Source organism: Eretmochelys imbricata, chromosome 7 (assembly GCF_965152235.1).
Source record: "Eretmochelys imbricata isolate rEreImb1 chromosome 7, rEreImb1.hap1, whole genome shotgun sequence".
NCBI classification, from domain to species: Eukaryota; Metazoa; Chordata; order Testudines; family Cheloniidae; genus Eretmochelys; species Eretmochelys imbricata.
Window position 1 is genome coordinate 123,255,818 of NC_135578.1, and position 19,679 is coordinate 123,275,496.

Below are 19,679 nucleotides of genomic sequence, written 5' to 3' on the forward strand. Positions count from 1 at the left end.
AAGGAGGAGAGCGGGTGGATTTTATTGTACTTCCCTTCCAGGAACCCAATTTCCCAGGGTCGTGGCAGATTCTCCACCACGGAGTTTTTAAATCAAGCCAAGCTGTGTTCTCCGAAGCTCTGAGCTAGGGGTATTGGGGGGCAGGTTTCTGGCCGGCCACGCAGAAGGTCAGATTAGATGATCACAGTGGTTCCTTCCGGCCTTGCAATCGGTAACAGTAGCGTTCCACTTGCAGCCCCATTCTGGCTTTTCAATGAGCACAGCACAAGGGGCACAGATCAGCCTCCACCAGCCCACTGTGGGTGGGAGCAGACCCCCGACTGACGGGTAGGAGACAGCAGCTGTACCAAAGAGCCCGGCGGGAAGTCAGTGCGCATGTCTGGGTTAGTGCCCCAGGGCCTGCCAAGCAGCATTGTTGCTCAGTCGCTTTCCCATCCACGCCGACTCTCCGGGCGCCGCTGGAGAGAAATCAGCAGGTGGGTCACAAGCCAGCATCCATCTACATCATCAGAGCGCGGCACTGGAGACCTTCTGGAGAAAACACGGGAGGGGGAGATGAGCGATCCGCCATATGGGAGGAAGGCACGGCACGCCCACGCTGTGAGGTCTGGTGAGCTCGTGCGTCTCTACGGAGCTACGTCTGCTGATGTGTAACTATTGGGCTCCTGGGATCGGAGGTGCACTGAACTACATTCCAGAGCTGGTGATACCCCAACTCCCAGGCCTGGCTGGACAGTCACAAAGTGCCACTAAGCAGCAACAGCAGCCACTGTCCACCAGGGCCACCTCAGAGCGAGCCCGGAGCAGCCCGGTGATATGAGATTAAGGAGTGCCCCCCTTCAGTGTCTGGCAGGGAACCCCCCTTCCCCGCCAGGGCGCTGGTGCCTGCAGAACTCATCGGGCAGCTGGTGGGCTCCCCCATGACACCCTGGAGGGCAGGAAGGATAGGGTTGGTCCCAGCCCCATCACCAGTCCCGCTCGGCAGGCTCCCGGTAGGGCAGCCCCAGCAGCGTGAAGACGTCCCTCTCAGTGGGGGTGGGCAGGACAAGGCCGGGCCCCATCTTGCGGCCGCCGGGGGCGCGCACCACGGCGGCGTGGAGTGCACGCTCCGACAGGCTCATGCCCTTGGTCTTGGCCAGCGCTCGCATGGAGCGGTTGAAGTGGGCCGAGCCGGTGAAGTACAGGAGGGCGCAGGCGAACTCGCAGTGGGGCACCACGATGATGTCGAGACGTCGGTGGCGCCGGCCCGGCCCAGGCAGCCGGCACACGCCCAGGTACTTCTTCTGGTTGCCGCTGTCTTCTTGTCTCACCAGGTCATCGGTGAGGAAACCTGCCAAAGGAGCAGCGTGAGAGGAGGGGCCGGGCTGTGACCCCACCCTCTTCCCTGGCTCCTGCTGAAGCATCCCAAAGTCCACTGCACGGGTCCCTGGGCACCTCCTAAAGGGGGTGCCTGTGCGCTGCCCCTGGGTGCAGCGGGGGCCCTCACCAAGCTGCACCCATTGCACCGGGAGCACCAGCGCTTGGCCGCCTTTCTACAACGCTAGCGACGAGGATCCTGTTGGAAGCCGCCCCCGCCACAGCACCAACCTGGCCAGCTTCCCGAGCTCTGTCCCAGGCCCCCCTTCACATGACCCTAGGACCAGCTGGGGTCCAGCGAGCCCAGCATCCTGGCTCAGACAGGGGCCAGGACCAGATGCTGCCGCGGAAGACCCCTGCAGCAGGTACTATGGGACACCCACCCACAGGGAAAGTCCTCCTGACCCCCAAGGCAACAGACCATCCTGGATTCAGACCTTCAGTGTCCGATCCTCAGGCAGGGCAAGTGCCACGCGCCAGCTGCTCACCCTGACACAAACCCCTTCGCCTCCCATCTCGGAAAGAGCCAGCCAGCCTCCTGGCTGCAAGCACCTACATACCGCTCTGCCGGAGACTGTCAAGCAGCTTGCCGAAGATGCCGCGGTGAGACTGCCCATCAGGGTGGGTAACCAAAACGTCCACATCGCCGCAGGTGGCCTTCCCCCGTCGGTACGAGCCGCACGCCATGCACACCAGCCCAGGGTTCAGGGACTGGGCTGCTTCTCGCACCTTAGGGAAGAGTCACGCGAAAGGGATCAGGAACCAGAGACTAGCGCTCGCCTCCTAATGCCCTGGCCCAGACTCCATGGCTCCCCCACACAAACAGCACCACCTGCTGGCCAAAGCCCGGTGCCTGCACCGAACCTGTAAAAGGCACCACCGCCTTCTGTTCAGCTCCGCTCTGCCTACGCAACACAGCATAGCCACTCGCCCTTCAGAGGCCACCTGCCTCCACACCGGGTGATTCAGGGTACGTCCGCGCAGCAGCTGGGAACTGCCGTGTAGATGGACCCAAAAACGGCAGAGAAAACGTGGCCTGCAGTCACGTGGCAGTCTCAGTGAGTCGGAGTTTGGGCTGCCAACCCATTTGAGGGGGACGGGATGGATCAGAGTTCATGGGGGACCTTAGCAGCAGAATGCAGGGGGGGGGGAGCAAAGGCAGGGTACGGGTGGTGGGGACCCCATTAGCCTACAGATAATTAATGGAGCCGCAGCAGGCCTTCAGCTCGTGGCTGACTGGGTCTGCTACCGCGGGTCTGCGCTGAACAAAAGCCCTGGAGAGCAACTGAGGACGGAGCCGGCAGAGTTCAGCAGCAACTCACAGGCCGGAGAAGCAGTAACAGCCCCAGGGACAGCCCAGCCCCTGGCTAAGTGATAAACAACGAGGAAAGAGACAAGGCCCAGAAATAGGCCAAAGGCCAGAATGTCCAGCGGGGCTTCCCACCAAACTGCTGTGCTGTGCGTGTAGATTTAATGCACGTCCCTCTCCAGGCCTGCTAGCCAAGTGCACAGCCTGGCCCCTACCTCGCAGGGCTCCAGAGGAATGGGTCTCTGGCTTGGCAAAACTGGCAATCTAATGATATTAGACACATTTGCCATTAAAGTGCCACTTATTTACAGCCACGCACGGATCACTACAGGGCCTCCCATCCCAAAGGATCCCAGAGATCCTTACAGAGCACAGAAGTTGGGATTGCTTTGTCTGTGCGCTGAAATGCAGCCACCTCTGGGGTGGAACCTGGCAGTGCGAGCCAGCCATTTCTGATGGCTTCATTCCGGAAATGCTGGAGCGGTGCAAAGGGCTATTACGGTATTACTGTGCCATTCACTCTGACAGCCACAAATCATTCCAACACCAGCTCTGCCCTCTGCTCTGGCTAAGAGACAATCCCAGCCTGTCCAGAACACAATGGCAGGGGCAGGGAAAGCAAGCTGGGGCTCGAAGGGGGGTGTCAATCTCAGCTGTCCCGAGTCAGTCTCCAGGATCATCCTTCATTAGGGAGAGAGAAACCCATTAACCTTTGCCCCAGAGGTGATCTGAGAAGCCAGGCCGCTTTTCTCATGCAGATCGACCCCTCCCCTGCTCCCTTTCTTGCCTCAAATGAAGATTTCTAGAGAACCACAAGCCCCGGCTGGAGTCTGAAAGCTCCTCAGATCTTGGTGTGAGAGGCAGCAGGGACGGTGGCTAATCCCGTCATTCTCCTGTCTGTCTCCTGGGGCCCAGACCCAGGTGGGGGGGGAGACGCGTAATCCCCTCAAACCAACAATAGCCCCACCCCTCCTCCCTAAGGGCCAGTGTTACACCCTAGCGGGCTTGGGAAAGAGACGGCTCGCTCCTGAAATAGCTCTAATCCCGCAGTGGGGATGGCAGCACCGGTGGGGGCGTATTCTTCGCGGCCAGGCCCCGTGGCTGAGTGACAGCGTTGCACTGGCCGCTGCTTCCATGGTGATCACAGAGCAGGAGGGAGCAATGACAGAACGAGCTCTCCCCTGCTCTCTGCTAGTGCAGGGCCAGATTGGGAATTCTGGGTGGCTTTACACACCTGGGACCAAGCGTGCCCCCAGGCTGAGCCAGCATCCAGGTGGCAAGGGCGAGGTAAGGCCTTGATGCAGAGTAACGTTCTGCGGGGTGGGGAGGGGCAGATACAGCCCATTTCGCTCATACGAGGATTTTTCATCCAATTATGCTGACCCTGGCCTGATGACCAGCAATGGCTGCCCCCCATGAGGCACTCCCAGAATCCTTTGCAGAAGAAGTGCCAAGGAATGGGTACAATGATTTGCATGGCTCAGGAGGACCTGGGTGATGGCAGCTGGTTCCGTGAGAGATCAGCAACAGAGAACAGGCGCTGGAGACTATTCCCAGCCCCAGAGGGCAACGTGCACATTGCCCCCTTCATAAGTTACAGGAGGCATTAGTGCCAGGGACAGACCTCTACACACACAGACAGACCAGCTCTGTTGGTAAAGGGCCACTTCACCAGCTCTTGCCATCCTGGATTACCAGCGCCAGGGATTTCAACCACAGAGATCCCTTTGAAACACAAACCAGCACCCACAATCCAGGCCTGCTGCAGTCTAAACCGCCATGGCAGGGAACGTTCCCAGCTCCCATTGCTCCACGGTGCAGATTGTCAGGGCGGAAAACCAGACTCCAGCTGGCCTGGCGGTTGCTGTTGGACTGTGCTCAGCACCAGGCAGAACCCAGACCCACTGCAAATCAAACAGCTTCACCACACGGAAAGGGGCATGACACTGAACTGCTCTGTGCCTCAGATCTGCATCTGCATTAAGCGGGGAAAAGGAGGGTGGGTGATCCTCAGGGAGGTGGGGTGGGGAAGTAGGCACTTTTGAGATCCTCGGATGGAAGTCCCTGACAAAGCACTCAGTTAACCATGCCGCCCTTGGCAGCTCCTCTGATCAGGGCAGGGTATCTGATGCAGGAAATGTCCTACGCCTTTGCTGGACGCAGGACATGAACTGGAGAAAGAAGTGGTTTGGGACTATTTAGAAAAGCTGGAGGAGCACAAGTCCATGGGGCCGGATGCACTGCATCCGAGAGTGCTAAAGGAGCTGGCAGATGTGATTGCAGAGCCATTGGCCATTATCTTTGAGGTCCCGGACGACTGGAAAAAGACTAATGTAGTGCCAATCTTTAAAAAAGGGAAGGAGGAGGATCCTGGGAACTACAGGCCCGTCAGCCTCACCTCAGTCCCTGGAAAAATCATGGAGCAGGTCCTCAAGGAATCAATTCTGAAACACTTAGAGGAGAGGAAAATGATCAGGAACAGTCAGCATGGATTCATCAAGGGCAAGTCATGCCTGATTAATCTAATTGCCTTCTATGACGAGGTAACTGGCTCTGTGGATGAGGGGAAAGCAGTAGATGTGTTGTTCCTTGGCTTTAGCAAAGCTTTTGACACAGTCTCCCACAGTATTCTTGCCAGCAAGTTAAAGAAGTATGGGCTGGATGAATGGACGACAAGGTGGATAGAAAGTTGGCTAGATTGCCGTGCTCAATGGGTAGTGATCAATGGCTCCATGTCTAGTTGGCAGCCGGTATCAAGTGGAGTGCCCCAAGGGTCGGTCCTGGGGCCGGTTTTGTTCAATATCTTCATAAATGATCTGGAGGATGGTATGGATTGCAGCCTCAGCAAGTTTGCAGATGACACTAAACTGGGAGGAGAGGTAGATACGCTGGCGGGCAGGGATAGGATACAGAGGGGCCTAGACAAATTAGAGGATTGGGCCAAAAGAAATCTGATGAGGTTCAACAAGGACAAGTGCAGAGTCCTGCACTTAGGATGGAAGAATCCAATGCACCGCTACAGATTAGGGACCAAATGGCTCGGCAGCAGTTCTGCAGAAAAGGACCTAGGGGTTACAGTAGACGAGAAGCTGGATATGAGTCAACAGTGTACCCTTGTTGCCAAGAAGGTCAATGGCATTTTGGGATGTATAAATAGGGGCATTGCCAGCAGATGGAGGGACGTGATCGTTCCCCTCTATTCGACATTGGTGAGGCCTCATCTGGAGTAGTGTGTCCAGTTTTGGGCCCCACACTACAAGAAGGATGTGGAAAAATTGGAAAGAGTCCAGCGGAGGGCAACAAAAATGATTAGGGGACTGGAACACATGACTTATGAGGAGAGGCTGAGGGAACTGGGATTGTTTAGTCTGCAGAAGAGAAGAATGAGGGGGGATTTGATAGCTGCTTTCAACTACCTGAAAGGGGGTTCCAAAGAGGATGGATCTAGACTGTTCTCAGTGGTAGCTGATGACAGAACACGGAGTAATGGTCTCAAGTTGCAGTGGGGGAGGTTTAGGTTGGATATTAGGAAAAACTTTTCCACTAGGAGGGTAGTGAAACACTGGAATGCGTTACCTAGGGAGGTGGTGGAATCTCCTTCCCTTGAAGTTTTTAAGGTCAGGCTTGACCAAGCCCTGGCTGGGATGATTTAGTTGGGGATTGGTCCTGCTTTGAGCAAGGGGTTGGACTAGATGACCTCCTGAGGTCCCTTCCAACCCTGATATTCTATGATTCTCTAAGACTCTAAATGAGTCTGGGTCCCGTTTTTGTTTCTGTCTTTTTATTTTCATTGCTGCCCCTGCACTTTCGCCCAACTTGGGACCCAGAGTCCCAACTCTGCTTGGGGACAGGCTGGGAACCTCCTGAGAGCACCCAGCTCTGCAGGCCCAAGAGCATGGGAACCTTTGGGTGTCAGCTCCCAGCTGTTATTCCCTGTTATGGCCGTGGAGCTGGGTTACTTACAGTCTGTTCTATTTCTTTAGCCTCCTCTCGTGGCATACGCTCCAGGAAGTCTTCGTAGTGCTTCAACCCTATGGCCTGCTGGCTGGTCAGAGAAGCCTTGGTGCGGATATCGTCTAGGGTCCGGAAGCCCTGCCCCAGAGCACATGGAGACATTCAGACAGGGAATCACTGCAGGGACTTCGCTCCTCCAATACCCCCACCGCAGGTCTAGGGAGTGTCACAGCTCAGGTGACCAAAGCGGCTGGGCCCAGACCTTACCCAGGGAAGCGACCCTACCTGTACGGCTCCCCGTGCCCGTGGAGACCCCAGTGCGCACAGGACCGTTAGGTGTGCAGCTTGGACGTCACAACGATGAATGCTGCCTCACCACTTGTCAGCACAGCATCACCGCAGGCCAGCCTGTGATGCAGGTGTCAGTCTAGCACCCAGACCAAGCCTGTTCGATTCCAACATGAAACACCCCAGACGGCCTCTCTTGCAGGCCTAGCCTAGGTTCTAGACTCCCCCCCACCACACACAAAACATTCACAGGCCAGCCCGGGATACACCAACAGCCAAGCCACAGAACTGACAGCTCCCCACAGCTGTCCCATGAAACCTTCTCGCCCCCACCCCTCCCCAGAGAGCCACCCTCACACACCGACTTTGCTACCTGCCCTAAAGACCAATAAATACGGGCTCTGGCAAAGCAGAGCAGAGTGGTGAATTCCAAGGTAACAGACCCTTCCCAGAGAATGTCCTGCCATCAGCCCCCGCTTTTATAATGGGGGGCTCCTGCTTGGGCACCTCCTGTGATCTCAGCTGTGGCAGTACGGCCTAGGGAGAGGGGTCTCACACACACGCAGACCTTGAGCCATTTAACGATTTCCAGATCAAACCCAACACCTTCAACCCACTGGAAATACCCAGGCAGCCAGTGCAGTTCATAGAGCCTGAAGTCAAGTGCTCAGAGCCAGACACATTGCTTAGCACACAGGCTGCTGCATCCTGCACCCACTGCAGCTTGGACAGGATTTAAGCAGCAGCTGCGTTAGCGCATTACGAGGGGTGACAGAGCAAAGAGGGGAACCCTCTGCTTGCAAAGAGACAGTTCTGAGCAGCCATGCTGAAACTCTGCAGGCAGGTCAAATCCTGCCAGCTGAACACCATGGGCAGAGGAATAGCAGGAGGGGTCTCTGCTATGGCCCGACGGGCCTTCTCTGCTCACGGTGTCTGAGAGCACACACACTCCATTGGAAAGGAGGAGACAATGACCTGTTGGTACCACATCTGGGCTGTCTTGACTCCTGCTCCCCAGATGTTGGAGAAGACCTCCAGCACTGCTACGCTCTCGCTGATGTGGTCCAGCTTACGCAGGTGGCCGCTCTCCAAGATCTCCAGGATCTTCTCCGCCATTCGCTTCCCGATCCCAGGAATCTTACAGGCTTCCTGAAGGCAAAGGCAAAAGAGCAGCTGGCTAATGGGCAAGCTACTGAGCTGCCCCAGGGCGCAGAGACGGGAAAGCCCAGGGGACTGGTTCACACCTCTGAGCCAGGTTAGCACTCAAGCAGTGGGTGGCAGCCCAGGAGCAGCAGGGCCTGGGCTCTGCACACCTCTTGGCCAGTTTAAGGCAGGCTGACTAACTGCCACGTCGTAGGACACAGTGTAACCGTATAACGTTGATTGGACACTTCCCCAGCGCGGACGTAGCAATTGCCTCAGCACGACCGATGTGCATCCTACTCTGCCACTGGCCAAGAGCTGAGGCTTCAACAGAAGGAGAAAGGCCCCTCCCTGAGCTGCTGCAAACTGAATGAGGCAGTAATGGGGGAAGGAGAGAAAGCTGGCTACATCGCCAGGCTCAGCAAGTCGTGATCAATGGCTCCATGTCTAGTTGGCAGCCGGTATCTAGCGGAGTGCCCCAAGGGTTGGTCTTGGGGCCGGTTTTGTTCAATATCTTCATTAATGATGTGGAGGATGGTGTGGATTGCACCCTCAGCAAGTTTGCAGATGACAAACTGGGAGGAGAGGTAGATACGTTGGAGGGGAGGGATAGGATACAGAGGGACCTAGACAAATTAGAGGATTGGGCCAAAAGAAATCTGATGAGGTTCAACAAGGACAAGTGCAGAGTCCTGCACTTAGGACGGAAGAATCCAATGCACCGCTACAGATTAGGGACCAAATGGCTCGGCAGCAGTTCTGCAGAAAAGGACCTAGGGGTGACAGTGGACGAGAAGCTGGATATGAGTCAACAGTGTGTCCTTGTTGCCAAGAAGGTCAATGGTATTTTGGGATGTATAAGTAGGGGCATTGCCAGCAGATGGAGGGACGTGATCGTTCCCCTCTATTCGACATTGGTGAGGCCTCATCTGGAGTACTGTGTCCAGTTTTGGGCCCCACACCACAAGAAGGATGTGGAAAAATTGGAAAGAGTCCAGCAAAGGGCAACAAAAATGATTAGGGGACTGGAACACATGACTTATGAGGAGAGGCTGAGGGAACTGGGATTCTTTAGTCTGCGGAAGAGAAGAATGAGGGGGGATTTGATAGCTGCTTTCAACTACCTGAAAGGGGTTCCAAAGAGGATGGATCTAGACTGTTCTCAGTGGTAGCTGATGACAGAACACGGAGTAATGGTCTCAAGTTGCAGTGGGGGAGGTTTAGGTGGGATATTAGGAAAAACTTTTTCACTAGGAGGGTGGTGAAACACTGGAATGCGTTACCTAGGGAGGTGGTGGAATCTCCTTCCTTAGAAGTTTTTAAGGTCAGGCTTGACAAAGCCCTGGCTGGGATGATTTAGTTGGGGATTGGCCCTGCTTTGAGCAGAGGGTTGCACTAGATGACCTCCTGAGGTCCCTTCCAACCTTGATATTCTATAATATTCTATGATTTTATGAAGGAAATTACTCCAAAGTGGGGCCTGTCATCATGCAGAAGCTCAAGGCTCCAGTCCCCTGGCTATTTTCTTACTCCAGCTTGAAGTCTCGAAAATAACACTAATGCTCAATGAATCATATTCAGGCTGACTGAACTGCTCATGTTCACAGCCTCCCATGGCAGGGACCAACTCCAGGGAACTACACGTCTGGAGAGAGGACCAGGTAGCCTTGTGATTAAGGCCCAGGACTGAGAGTTAGGACTGGTCCCTATTCCCAGCTCTCCTGCCGATTTCACTCTGCTCACAGGGTAGCAGGTTTCCGGTTACCTGGTAAGAGGTGACTGGTTTGTGGTAGCTCTTGAGTGCATTGATGGCTTTGGAGTAGCCCAGAGCCCTCCACTTGTCCCCCTGGATGGTGTAGGCTTTTCCCAGCACTTCCAGCTTCTCTGTGATGTGCCGGTTGTGATTCTCTTTCTTGCTGTCAGAGGACTGAGCACAAACCCACTTGCCAGCAGCAGGGGGCACTGTGGTACAGCTGCCATTGGACAGCCCCGATGAGGTCTCAGGGCAACGTCCTGAAATTAGTGCTTCCAGGTCTCCCTGAGTGACGCTGGTCTCTTCCCCTTCGCTTCCTTCGTCATCAGAGACCCTCTTCAGGGAGAGACAGAAAAGCAGCAATGAAATAATGCCCATCTCTCTCACAACATTTCCTTTAGGGTGGCAATTCTGCAACAGAAAAGCTTCAAAACAGACTCCAAGGAGAAACTGCTGAGCTTGAATTAATATGCAAACTAGATACCATTAACTTGGGTTTGAATAGAGCCTGGGAGTGGCTGGGTCATTACACATATTGAATCTATTTCCCCATGTTAAGTATCCTCACACCTTCTTGTCAACTGTCTAAATGGGCCATCTTGACTATCACTACAGAAGTTTTTTCTCCTGCTGATAATAGCTCATCTTAATTAATTAGCCTCTTACATTTTGTATGGAAACTTCCACCTTCTCTGTATGTGTATATATATATATATATATCTTCTTACTATATGTTCCATTCTGTGCATTGGATGAAGTGGGCTGTAGCCCACGAAAGCTTATGCTCTAATAAATTTGTTAGTCTCTAAGGTGCCACAAGTACTCCTTTTCTTTTTGCGAATACAGACTAACATGGCTGTTACTCTGAAACCAAACATTTCCTTGGCACTGACCCCAGCATTCCCTGGGGCAGGAAGTCACCACAGAACTGGGGGTAGGGTGACCAGATGTCCCAATTTTATAGGGACAGTCCCGATATTTGGGGCTTTTTCTTATATAGGTGCCTATTACCCCCGCCTCCTGTCCAGATTTTTCACACTTGCCATCTGGTCACCCTAACTAGGGGAGGCGGGTAATCTCCAGTGTGTGCGGGAGTCCTGTTACAGTAGTGGGAATTGCCTGTGTTCTCTAATGATCCATGGCTGTATATACACCCCCACCCCCAATCACACCTAGCTCACACCTAAAGCACAGGGGAAAGAAGCAGCTGCATATCAGGGGAGTGATGTGTGCACACAGAATGTAAAGGGCTTCTGAGGTGACTCGGATGCAAGGGGTTCCACAGATGTGAGATAATAGTGTAACCAGCAGCAGTGGAATGGCCTTTATGTGCTGTAGGCTGCAGCCACTAGAGGGTGACATTGTCACCTAATCAGTGGTACTGCACAGATGCACATGGTGGGTATTAATGCAAAAACCGGTGTTACTGCAGTATTATGGTTGTGCAGTTAAAAAGTCAGGCAATGTAGAAGTTAGTGTTCAGAAAGCATCCACCAGCTGTGTTGCACTTCCTGGATATTTCATGCTAGGCAGCATGGCAGAGTTGATATTGTTGCTGGAACATTAAGTGACAAAAAAGCCAGGGAGTGGGAAAACATAAACTGTGCAACCCTAATATTTCACTAACACCGTTTTTTGCATTTTATTTCCTAGGAAAAAAAAATGAATGAAGCCTGGAGCTCAGAGTTGGCAACAAGGCTTGTAAGCTCTTTAAAGCAACCTGTGCAAAACTTAACTAGCCACACCTGAATGCACAGCACACATCCCCTCAAGTGCACACTGGTAGCCTAGGTCAGTCTGTGATTTTCAAATGCTCATCTCTTTGTTAAATCAAAAACATTTTTTCCAAACCTAGAAAAGAGCCTATGGCTAAATGAGGGCTATTTCCAAGCTAAGATTCCAACCTCACCCTTTCCTGCTATGCTTGTGTCTTAAAAGAATGGTTAGAACTTTCTTTAAAGTGTTTTTCCCCATCACCTAATCCTAAAGACGACTCAAGAAATTTTGCTCAAATGCTTAAAAAGACTGCTTTCCTGCACGGACCAGGCCTGGAAAATGTAATCACAGAAGGTAACTTTATGAACAAGTTACAAGTCTGCAATCAAATCTCAACCACAGCAGATGCTGCCAAGTGACCAGTACAATAAAACTCCTCACAAAGCAGGAGGCCTGCAATGGAATCTCTAAGTATATTACAATTGCCCCTAACAGTGGGGTTCGTTCATAGTGATGATTACTATCTTAGCAAGTGACACAAATATCGGTAAAGAGAGGGGAATGCTCTGAAGGGGCCTGGAGAGATTGGAAACATGGGCACAGGAGATTGTGCCTGTAAATATACCAGCTAATATATCTAGGGGACAAGGAGGGAGAAACCTTAACAAAGAGGCAACCAGTGGACAGCAAGTTGGGTACTGGCTGCAGGGCTCTGTGCCAGGCCCGGCCGTGGTAACTGGGGGCAGAGACACCACACCACAGTGCGGAGGAGCAGCTCACTCTCTAGCTGGCCCTGGGACGACTATGCCGGGCTTCGGTCTGGAGAGCATCTTACCAAAAAGGTGTCAACAAACAGGAGCGAATTCAGAAAAGGGGGAAAAGATAACGTAAGGTCTGGAGAGGCTGCCTCTGTAAGGTATTATCTGACCACATTACCATAGTACCTGACACCTCTCAATCTTTAATGGATTTATCATCAACAGTCCATGAGGACAGGAGTGTTATCCCTACCGTGGGGAACTGAGGCCGAGAGGCTAAGTGACTCGTCCAAGGTCATGCAGGAAGTCTCTGGCAGAGCACAGACTTGAACCCAGGTCTCAAGTCCCAGGCTAGCGCTCTAACCACTGGATCATCCTTCCTTGCTCTGAGAGTGACTCACGGGGAAGGAGCCTAACAACCTGGTATGTATATTCTGAGTGCAAGCGATTGGGTGCTGGGAAGCAATATGATCTCTTATAGCTATATGGGTGTTTGAAGGGGTAACCCCATGGAGTGGGGAACTGGTTAGGGTGGGTCAGGGTGAAATATGGGATGAAGTATCAGAGAAAGCTTCCTAGCAGGGAGGTGTCTTAGGCTGTGGAAGTCTCCCCAAGGATGCAGGGCAAACACCCTGTGGAGTTTTTCCAGCTTAGCTTGGCCAAAGCCCTGGGACCTGTTTGGCAGGGAATGATCCTGCAGGGACAGACACATAAAAGGTGTTTTCCCACCTCCAGCATCCAGGAGAGGCAGAGAGAAGCAATAACAATGACCCTAGACTGAACCCATTGCTGGCATATCACTGAAAACCCCAAACACTGTGCTGCCCTTTTTGCTGGGGTAGAAACCGACACTCCTCAGCCTTGCTAGGCTAGCACGAGCCAACAGCGCAACCATGCAGCATGTGTGTGGGAGGACACTGACCTGTGTTTGAAGGCTTTGCTCCTCCACCTGTCGCTGTACTGAGATGGCTGGGCCCTGAGGCAATATGGCTGCTGTCTGTGCTTCAGCCTTCTGCTCCAGTGCTTCCTTCTCTGGCTGGGGTTGGACAGTCTCACTGCCCAGGAGCTGCTGTTGACCCTTCGGCAGATCCCCCTCCTCCAGGTACCTGCCAGGGGCCAACATGGACCTGAGCAGATTCACACGCAAGGAACACGAAGACTTCGCAGCCCAAAGCCCAGGCTGGGAAATCCTCTCTCTTCTTTGGGGATGGGGCAAAGAGCTAGCGTTAGCTTTGCTCACCCAAGCTAGAGATTCATTGCTCTGGCTATGCCCGGCTCCCTCACGCCTCACTGACCTGCCACGTCTACCCCTTGCTATTCCAGCCCTGGGCTCCTCCTACACAGCTCTGCGGATATGCCTCAGTCCTGACCTGCAGCCCCCCACTATTCCATTCCCGGTCCAGTCTTGCGTTTAACTGCCAGCCTGCTCTCTGCTTTCCATCTGCAATACGCCGAAAATGGTATTTAATTGTTAATCGTTATATTAAAAACATGCCCTTGTTATCTCTAATGAATCAGGAATGCGTCTAGCAGTTACAGCAGGTGACTAAGAATAAGGATTCTTGGGTTCTATTCCCAGCTGTGCTATGGACTCACTGTGTCCCCTTGGCGCTCTGTGCCTCAGTTTCCCCATCTGTGACATGAGAATGATATTGTCCCCACCAGCAAGAGGGTTGCGAGGCATCATATGTGCTCTCTGGGTGAAAGATCAAGATCTCAGCCAATTCGGGCAGGGACAGAGCTGCTGCGGGGGGCTGAATACCTGTCTGGGATGAAGATGCTGTATCCAGTGGTATCCAGCAGCTTCTGCTCTCTAATGCACAAGCTCAGCCAGGCCGCCTTCACCAGCTGGGTCCCCAGGGGAAGCTTGGCCAGTCTGAGGAGGCGAAAGGCCCGGTCACAGTCCATGTCTTCTGCCACTATGACGTGTGTCACCTCCGAGGAGAGCTGGTTGCAGACGCGACCCCCCTTCTGGACAATCTGCTTGTGAAAGATCTCTGCCCTGGCCTGCCCGATGCCCGCTGGCAGCACGTAGGCTGTGACCGGTTTCAGCCATTCTACAAAGAAGAGGCACAAGGGCAGAGACTCAGTGACATGGAAACAGCTTCCCAAACCAAACAGGTTACATACCTTGCATGGCATTACTGGGACTGTCAGCAGTGCCTGGCCCCAGGATGACAGAGACCATGGGGTGCCCTGGCTTGACACACAGAGTTGCCTAGCCACAGCCCCGCCCCCTCCCCGATATTAGGGTTGCTTGGCACTGAATGACCTGATAGTACTTCAGGACAGATCTCACCCTACATCTGCAGTTAATAAACAGGGACATTAGGGTTGCTTGGCACTGAATGACCTGATAGTACTTCAGGACAGATCTCACCCTACATCTGCAGTTAATAAACAGGGACATGGGTCTGACAGACTGTGTGACTGCTCTTAAAGGAGAGGAGTGGGTGCAGGACATACCTTCAATGCTCCCAGTTTCCTCCTCTTTCAGGACCTTTGGAGGGACCTTCCTCTCTGAGTCATCCCTCATCTTCTTCCTCTTTGGAAAGGCTTTGACAATTCCCCTGGGCTCCATGGATTCTCATTACAGGGTGTCCCCTCCCTGGGCAGGCAGTTAACATTCCACTCACTGAATACCAAAGATAAAGACAAGAATTGTTTAGAATGCCACCATGTGGGCAAACGTGTTTCCCTAACCGAGTTCTCAGAAACAGCTGATCAGTTTTTACTGAAACTTTCCAAAAATATTCAGCCTGAGGCAGACACTCATAAAGGAAAAGTTCAGCTCAACAGCTACAGTTTGGCAAAGTTATAAGCAACTGAAAAGAGGTTCTTATAATGGAACATGTCAGATAATTACCTACAGGCATCACTACCAGCTCCGCATATAGTAATCACCTTATAACCACTTCTCAGGTTAGCAGAGGAACAGATTCCTCCAGCACTGAAATGCAGCCACCTCTGGGGTGGGATGTGGCAACTGTTTAACACTCAGACACCATCACTACCTAGGACAGCAAAAGAAGGAGAACCTGGTGTCCAGCTTCAGCTGCAAGTGACAATTAGCAAGGTATAAAGTAACTAACTGAATTCATATTTGGTCACCACCACCAGAGTTAACACCCCAAAAATAACATTGGATCTTGCCTCAGGGCAGGGGGCTGGACTACATGGCCTTTCAAGGTCCCTTCCAGCCCTACATTTCTACGCATCTGTGATCTTTAATGACCATCCACAAGTGATCAGGGCCTTAGTTTTCATCCCACCCAAAAGCCAGAACTCTCCGGCATCACTAGCACTATGTTGGAGCTTTGATTCTGCATGGACTCTGAGAGGGTCCAATTCCTGCAGCATCAGGGTTTTGCTTAGAGATCTCTCATCCAAGTACTGAGGCAGCCTGACCCTGAGCGGCTTGCAAGATATAATAAACCCACAGCCAGTCTGGTTCTAACAGGAACACAAGCTAAGTGTCAATACAAGGCCAACACAACCCTGTATTTGGTTTTCAACACTGTAGGGGAAGATTTAACTTAAAAAAAAAATACCTGTACATTTTAAAAATTCTAATTCATGAAAATGTTTCTGTTCCTATGAAGTTTTGTCAGACGCTTCCTTTAAAAAATGACATTCTGGGGCCTGAAGTAAAATCCTCTTGAACTCTTGAGAGATTTCCACCATGATTGCAAACAGACCCGAAACCCTGGAGATCGTTATGGGCCAAGAATACTAAAAGTGGGGTTGCCGCACTGATCCCAGATTGGACCACACCACATCCCAGCCAGGCAATTCAGGGTGCAGAGCAAGGTGCTGTTATGGGAGTGGGGCCATCAGAGCTCACTGCAGGCATTTCAAAAGCAACCAGCAGGGTGGATAAAAATCAATTATTTTTTTTTAAAATATCAAATTGTTTTGATAACATGCTTTTTGAGGAAAACAATCTATCTAAAGATAGTTTTAATTAAGATACATTATAGCTCAAAGATATCTCATCATGGAATAGGGATTATAAATTCAAATTCTATAGTATGAGACAATATATTCATGTAAAGTTTTGTAAATGAGTTCCAATAGTTCATGGATTAGGGACCCAATCTTATGGGGTTCCACAGGCTTCTGTATAGATTATTTATCTTTCTATCTACCCAATGGGACTCAGTGCTCAGTCCAGAAGACACCATCAGAGATGCTTAGTTTTGCAGCTCTCAAACTGTGGATTTGTCTCTCCAGAGGTAACATGCTTGTTAACAGCAAACATGTTTTTAAATAAATACATGATAGAGGTGAGAAATAACAGATCTCAACCCTATTACCCTCTGCAAATTTGTGTACACAGAGTAAATCCCTTACCTCTCTTTAAAAGTGGAAAGTTTCAAAAAGTTCAATGAATAGAAGATTGCTGGGGGTGGAATAGATCTGGACAAGGAGAAGTCTGGAGATAAATGTGAGAAGTAAGGGACATATGCTTGTTTTGTTAAAATATTATATGTTTGCTGTTGAAGAAAAAAATCCAGAATACGTAACGTTGTTGTTTTAGTTAAATAAAACAATGTAAATGTCTGTCTGGTGATGTTCTCCAAGAAAATCCTCCAAATATTAATGATTAACCTGTTGAATTGGAGATAGTTCACCTCCCAGTGACTTCATAAATATCTGCTTCAATTACCTTTGGTAAATGAAATAACCAAACAATCGTTCATTTTCTGATATAGCTGTAAAACTCATCCGAAAAGTTTTCAAAATAAATACTGTTTAAAAATGTATAGTGTGCACCTTCTAAAAACGAAACCTCCATCGATCTCTGAGTTGTGAAGAATATGTATAAAGGTTGTAAGAACCAACAAGAATGCATAGAAAACCATGATTAAATCGAGTCTTCCTGACCAGTGATTTAAATCAAATCCACCCTGGCAACCAGTGATTTGGAGGCCTCTATCTCTGGGTCCCAACCATAATTGACTTATGAGGAGAGGCTGAGGGAGCTGGGATTGTTTAGCCTGCAGAAGAGAAGAATGAGGGGGGATTTGATAGCTGCTTTCAACTACCTGAAAGGGGGTTCCAAAGAGGATGGCTCTAGACTGTTCTCAATGGTAGCAGATGACAGAACGAGGAGTAATGGCCTCAAGTTGCAGTGGGGGAGGTTTAGATTAGATATTAGGAAAAACTTTTTCACTAAGAGGGTGGTGAAACACTGGAATGCGTTGCCTAGGGAGGTGGTGGAATCTCCTTCCTTGGAAGTTTTTAAGGTCAGGCTTGACAAAGCCCTGGCTGGGATGATTTAACTGGGAATTGGTCCTGCTTCGAGCAGGGGGTTGGACTAGATGACCTTCAGGGGTCCCTTCCAACCCTGATATTCTATGATTCTATGATTCTATGAACCCTGAGTCCCGCGCTCAGCACTTACTAAGGACCAGACCCCTTTAGGGGACCTCACGCCAGGGCCCCAAAAACGGCCACAGCACTGTGGGAAGCACAGGTTGATGGGCTGAGCCACCCACTCCCCTGCTTGCACCCCGCCCAATTCCACCCTCGAGGGGTGACGCCCCAAAACCCCACAGTGGGGATGGGTGGGACTGGGACGGGGCCACCCCAACATCCCAGTACGGTCGGACAAGGGGCCCCCACACCTAGGGAGGGGGAGGGGAGAAAGGACCCCTGGTACCCCACACTGGGGGGAGGGACCCCAGCTTGCGGGGGGAGAGGGGGGAGAAGGGTCCCCAGCCCTGGGGGACGGGGGGAGAAGTGACCCCATACCCCACACTGGGGGGAGGGACCCCAGCTTGAGGGGGGAGAAGGGGCCCCAGCTTGAGGGGGGAGGGGAGAGAAGGGGCCCCAGCCCTGGGCGGCGGGGGGAGAAGGGGCCCCAGCTTGAGGGGGGAGGGGAGAGAAGGGGCCCCAGGTCCCCAGCCCTGGGGGAGACGGGAGACCCCCCGCCGGAAGAATCAGCCCCGCCCCTCCCTTCCCCCGCCACTTACTGCTCGGGCGGGCCCGGAGGAGGCCGGGGAGGGGGCGGGGCCTCGCGCGCCCGGCGCTTCCGGGTCCGGCGGAAGCGTGCCGGTTGCCATGGGGACGCGGCCTAGCCGCCATGGCGGGGCCGAGCTGGCTGGAGCGGCTGCGCGGGGCCCGCAAGACCGCGCTGCTGCAAGACGGTACCGGGGGGGCTCGGGCCGGGTCGGGCGGGACCTGGAGCCACGGACACGCGGGGCGGGGCCCAGGCCCCCCGAGCCCATCGCCAGCCCCGCCCGGCAGGCCGAGGCCGCTGGGGTCCGGGCGTGGGGGGAGGGGCTGGGGATGCTGGGGGAGGGGCAGGGGCCAGGGCCCATGGGGTATGATGGGGAAGGGGCGGGGGCAGGCAGGGATGATGGGGGAGGGGCAGGGGCCAGGGCACATGTGGGATGATGGGGAAGGGGCGGGGGCCAGGGGAGAGGGGCAGAGATGATGGGGGACGGGTGGGGGCCAGGGCCCATGGGGGATGATGGGGAAGGGGCGGGGGCCAGGGGGGAGGGGCAGAGATGATGGGGGACGGGTGGGGGCCAGGGCCCATGGGGGATGATGGGGAAGGGGTGGGGGTCGGGGGGGCCAGGGCCTATGGGGGACGGGTGGGGGCCAGGGCCCATGGGATGGGGAGGGGGCCCTGGGTCTGGCCTCACCTTGCCCCTGTTGTGTGTAGGGAAGAGGAAGGTCCATTACCTGTTTGAGGATGGGCTGGAGATGGCTGAGGAGTACGACCTGAAGACCAGCCAGCTGCTGGGTAAGTGAGAGGTTCCCCCCCTCAGCTCTTGGCCCCTGCCCCTGAGCTGGCCCCAGAGTTGCCCTTACTAATGACCCCCCCCCCAGCCTGGTGCAGCAGGAATATGTCGCGAGACGGGCGGTTGGCCAGGGTGCAGCCTTTCCCCCGGCATGCTGCAGAATCAGTTCTGCCAGGGGTTACCTGCCTGCAATGCCCAGTGACTTGAGCAGGGCCAGCCTGTCTGTGAATGAGAGCGGAGCTGGGCCCAGGCAGCTCTGACGTCCGTGCCACGGTGGGGAACCTCTCCCCCAAACAGCAGCACTGCTGCCATACGGAATTCAGCATGGCAGAATGGCACGGCCATTTGCAGTGGCCGAGGCTGCAGGGCAGGAACACGTACCCTGGTTGAAAAGTGCCACAAGGGCTTCAGTCGCCTCAGGTGGTCACGCTTTTGGTTTTATGTCTCCTTCCAAAGTCAGCCTCTCCAGCACCTGTTGTGAACGTAGAATATTGATTCAGTACCATCTCACAAAGCAGAGCTCCTGAGTCACTGACCCCACAGGCTGAGTTCAGCTGCATGGGGAGCAGCTGGCGGTCATCTGCCCTTCGGGGGAAAGGACTATGCTGGTCATGGGAATGAGACTCCATCAGCCCCCTTGTCTGATGTAG

The 19,679-nt window shown here is 53.2% G+C and overlaps 2 protein-coding genes across 13 annotated transcripts in view; one reads left to right on the top strand and one right to left on the bottom strand.

Moving 5' to 3' along the window:
• Positions 1-19,503, bottom strand: POLL (DNA polymerase lambda). Of its 8 annotated transcripts, none has more exons than XM_077823316.1 (9): positions 19,411-19,503; positions 14,744-14,912; positions 14,040-14,334; positions 13,200-13,383; positions 9,816-10,214; positions 7,883-8,056; positions 6,629-6,757; positions 1,917-2,085; positions 1-1,330 (listed from the first exon to the last, which is right to left on the bottom strand). In XM_077823316.1, the coding sequence occupies exons 2-9, from the start codon at positions 14,856-14,858 to the stop codon at positions 966-968; spliced, it is 1,830 nt and encodes a 609-aa protein (XP_077679442.1). In that variant the 5' UTR covers positions 14,859-14,912; positions 19,411-19,503; the 3' UTR covers positions 1-965. The 8 variants fall into 8 exon arrangements, with proteins under 8 accessions (XP_077679442.1, XP_077679446.1, XP_077679440.1 ...); XM_077823320.1 differs by lacking the exon at positions 19,411-19,503 and adding an exon at positions 18,256-18,317 and having other exon boundaries at positions 9,816-10,139; XM_077823314.1 differs by lacking the exon at positions 19,411-19,503 and adding an exon at positions 18,256-18,317.
• The window catches only part of DPCD (deleted in primary ciliary dyskinesia homolog (mouse)), an 11,155-nt gene continuing 9,814 nt past the window's right edge, over positions 18,339-19,679 (top strand). For all 5 annotated transcript variants that reach the window (XR_013346740.1, XR_013346741.1, XM_077823326.1 and 2 more), the window contains exons 1-2: positions 18,339-18,429; positions 18,951-19,031. Coding sequence is in view for 3 of the 5 variants with exons in the window: in XM_077823326.1 (XP_077679452.1) it covers positions 18,366-18,429; positions 18,951-19,031 (145 nt within the window). In the remaining 2 variants the exon portion in view is untranslated. The remainder of the gene's footprint in view (positions 18,430-18,950; positions 19,032-19,679) is intronic.

Excerpts from the sequence above, each read along its gene's own strand:
- POLL (XM_077823316.1), bottom strand. The coding sequence starts at position 14,858 with ATGGAGCCCAGGGGAATTGTCAAAGCCTTTCCAAAGAGGAAGAAGATG. Across the intron at positions 8,057-9,815 it reads AACCAGTCACCTCTTACCAG|GAAGCCTGTAAGATTCCTGG; the intron begins GTAACCGGAAAC and ends CTTTGCCTTCAG. Across the intron at positions 1,331-1,916 it reads TGACAGTCTCCGGCAGAGCG|GTTTCCTCACCGATGACCTG; the intron begins GTATGTAGGTGC and ends CTCCTTTGGCAG.